The following is a 3,884-nucleotide window of genomic DNA, read 5'->3' on the forward strand; positions in this document are numbered from 1 at the left end:
TTTGGCCGTACTGGGAGGAAAAGGGAAGAAGACATAACAGAGAAAAATTCCACCTCAAAGGTCAGTTTAGTTCTGAAGTATTTCCCAATCTCCCCAAAACCCATAAGTAAGAAATTTACCGAGTGTGAAACAAACAGCCAGCAATGCTGTGACGACCATCTTTTAGATCTAAAATTATCTCATATAAAATCGTTGCCAAAGGAAGATTATACACTAGTTCTATTTGACTCAAATGTTTCTACCAGACAGCCTGGTTATAGTCAGATACTATCACATCTAAACTTTTTTTTTTTTCACTAAGGAACCAAAATAGTTGGATTGAGAATAAGGCATTTATTTGAACTGAATTATATCTCTAAACCACTTGAGTACATTTTAATAAACTGAAGCAGTATACTACCTACAGTTACATATGAACTCAGTGAACTTTTCCCCTCAAATTCTTGTATGTGAGGTATATGCCTTAGGTTCTTGTCTATTCAAGACTATTGAGCTGAATATATCTATAATGCAGGAAGCCATTGTGCAGATTTCAATGTAGTTTGTGTAAATCATCAGGACAGTCTGACAATTCCTCAACATGAATCTCAAGGACAGCATCGTAGTGAAGTACTAATATAAATAAATGAACATAAATTGGGCTGGCAGACAAAAATTCTAATAACGGTCCATAAAATAACCCACAAACCCCTTTTTCATAATACATGCAAAATTATTTTTGTGGTTTGTCAAAAGGATATTCCATTTCTGCTCGAATGTCATTGAGACGGTGTGATAATTCATTTAGGTCGTCTTCTTTGTTCTCATCAAATACCTTCAACTGAATATCAAGCTCATCATTCTCTTTTTCTTTTAGATCCTAATATATAAACATAAAACTTAACAGATGAGTAACAGTTTGACAACACCATATTTTGGTAATAAAGCACAGATATTATTATTCATTTATAAACACAAAAGCAAGTTTATATTGACCCAGACACTTAGTTTTCTGAGAGAAAGTAAGTATACTATGTATTTTCCTATTTTAAATAAAAGAACCTCATTGCATTCATTGCATTTTCTTTTCGAGCCCCAGATTTTGATTATTTACATTAAAAATTAACAATCACTTTAACAAAGGTGGAAAAAAACTAATTGCTAACAACCCAAATTGAATGCTATTGTTTTTGACTAAATACACTAATCAAAGTTCACAAAAGAACTCATGCAGCTAGAACATTCACATATGCCTCTGGCAAAAAATGCGAATATAGATCAATTGTATTAATGAAGAATAAACTCAAGGATATATTCAAGCACAACAGTCCCAAGTATGGCGTAGTAAGTTGTATAAAGAAATTTATTTTAAATGATATTTTGTGATTTCGAAGCAAAAGGCATCAGGATTTTTTTATCAAGCTGCATGACTAGCCTCCTCCCCCACTTTTCATTTTTGCTTAGCTGAATCGCAAAATACCAACTTGGGCATCAAAGATTTGTTTTTGTAATACATTATAAGCACATGCATTACAAACCTCTGACAATTTTTAAAATAATAGTATGAACAAAATCTTTGGAAGCATGCCACACTAGAGATTGTTGGGCTTAATATATATCACCTGGAATATCTTTTAATATGTGTCCATTAAGTTGCAGCTTTCAAAACCCAAATCGATAATCCCAACTGTGGATGCTCAAGGGTGATAATGAAAGTGGGACTAGGATTTCAGAGCTGAGCTTGAATTCTAAAAGGAAATGCAAGCATGATGTACTTCAAATTAGGTCAATAAAACAAAAGAGGATTCATTTCTTGTTTCTATTTTCATTCAACAGAACAATTATAAATGAAGATGCAATGGCTATTACTAAAGCCAAATGCAAATTTATGCATTTTCTAGATTTTTTCTAACATTCACATAATAATTTACTGAAAATTTACATATAGAACATACGAAAATATTTATTAGTATGTTTCTAAATAATTTCATATAAAATATATGACAAATAGATGTATTTACACTTAGTTCCCTCTTTAGTAAGTTGCTTTAAATCTAATTTTCCACTTTTAAATCTATTGGAATGCAAAATTATCTATCATTGGTGGGTCATATTATCAGGTGATTTCAGAACTCCAGTCAGACAAGAGCAAAAGCCAGACACACCTAATATAAGTGTCATTGCAGAAATAACTGTTAACACATTTTACAATACAGACTTTTACTTATTCTTCTGTCACAATATGTTCTTTCTTAGATGCTCACTACAAAACTTGAATACTTTTAAATATGTTAGAAAAACAAAAAAATCTAATCTAAATACTGCCACTTAATTAGCATCAAAACATTATAAAACATGGAATCAATATGCATAATTAAAATATTTTCCATGAAAATAACTGGTTAAATGTTTAACTGTTTTTAATTAGGACAACACATTACTTATACTATATATAGTATGTGAACATATATAACACAATATAAAAACGTAGGCATAGAGTCTGCCTTCGGCTCAGGGCGTGATCCCGGCGTTATGGGATTGAGCCCCACATCAGGCTCCTCTGCTATGAGCCTGTTTCTTCCTCTCCCACTCCCCCTGCTTGTGTTCCCTCTCTCGCTGGCTGTCTCTATCTCTGTCAAATAAATAAATAAAATCTTTAAAAAAAAAAAAAAAACGTAGGCATATAAATGCAATCTTATGTTGTTTATTAACAGTCACCATTAAAATAAATATATATGCAAGTATACACACACACATATATATAAAACTTTCTTTCAGTCACTTGAAAACTGTATCCATAAATTCTTTTTTTTTTTTTAAGACTTTTTTATTTATTTATTCGACAGAGACAGAGACAGCCAGCGAGAGAGGGAACACAAGCAGGGGGAGTGGGAGAGGAAGAAGCAGGCTCATAGCGGAGGAGCCTGATGTGGGGCTCGATCCCGTAACGCCGGGATCACGCCCTGAGCCGAAGGCAGACTCTATGCCTACGTTTTTATATTGTGTTATATATGTTCACATACTATATATAGTATAAGTAATGTGTTGTCCTAATTAAAAACAGTTAAACATTTAACCAGTTATTTTCATGGAAAATATTTTAATTATGCATATTGATTCCATGTTTTATAATGTTTTGATGCTAATTAAGTGGCAGTATTTAGATTAGATTTTTTTGTTTTTCTAACATATTTAAAAGTATTCAAGTTTTGTAGTGAGCATCTAAGAAAGAACATATTGTGACAGAAGAATAAGTAAAAGTCTGTATTGTAAAATGTGTTAACAGTTATTTCTGCAATGACACTTATATTAGGTGTGTCTGGCTTTTGCTCTTGTCTGACTGGAGTTCTGAAATCACCTGATAATATGACCCACCAATGATAGATAATTTTGCATTCCAATAGATTTAAAAGTGGAAAATTAGATTTAAAGCAACTTACTAAAGAGGGAACTAAGTGTAAATACATCTATTTGTCATATATTTTATATGAAATTATTTAGAAACATACTAATAAATATTTTCGTATGTTCTATATGTAAATTTTCAGTAAATTATTATGTGAATGTTAGAAAAAATCTAGAAAATGCATAAATTTGCATTTGGCTTTAGTAATAGCCATTGCATCTTCATTTATAATTGTTCTGTTGAATGAAAATAGAAACAAGAAATGAATCCTCTTTTGTTTTATTGACCTAATTTGAAGTACATCATGCTTGCATTTCCTTTTAGAATTCAAGCTCAGCTCTGAAATCCTAGTCCCACTTTCATTATCACCCTTGAGCATCCACAGTTGGGATTATCGATTTGGGTTTTGAAAGCTGCAACTTAATGGACACATATTAAAAGATATTCCAGGTGATATATATTAAGCCCAACAATCTCTAGTGTGGCATGCTTCCAAAGA

At 31.8% G+C, this 3,884-nt stretch overlaps 1 protein-coding gene across 2 annotated transcripts in view; it reads right to left on the minus strand.

Moving 5' to 3' along the window:
• DIAPH2 (diaphanous related formin 2) overlaps positions 1 to 3,884 on the minus strand; it is a 1,070,037-nt gene that overhangs the window by 756,284 nt on the left and 309,869 nt on the right. For both annotated transcript variants that reach the window (XM_040630182.1, XM_040630183.1), the window contains one exon: positions 741 to 859. In XM_040630182.1, coding sequence (XP_040486116.1) covers positions 741 to 859 — 119 coding nt within the window. The remainder of the gene's footprint in view (positions 1 to 740; positions 860 to 3,884) is intronic.

The sequence above is a fragment of the Ursus maritimus genome (genome assembly GCF_017311325.1).
Source record: "Ursus maritimus isolate PB19 chromosome X unlocalized genomic scaffold, ASM1731132v1 scaffold_X1, whole genome shotgun sequence".
Taxonomy (NCBI): domain Eukaryota; kingdom Metazoa; phylum Chordata; class Mammalia; order Carnivora; family Ursidae; genus Ursus; species Ursus maritimus.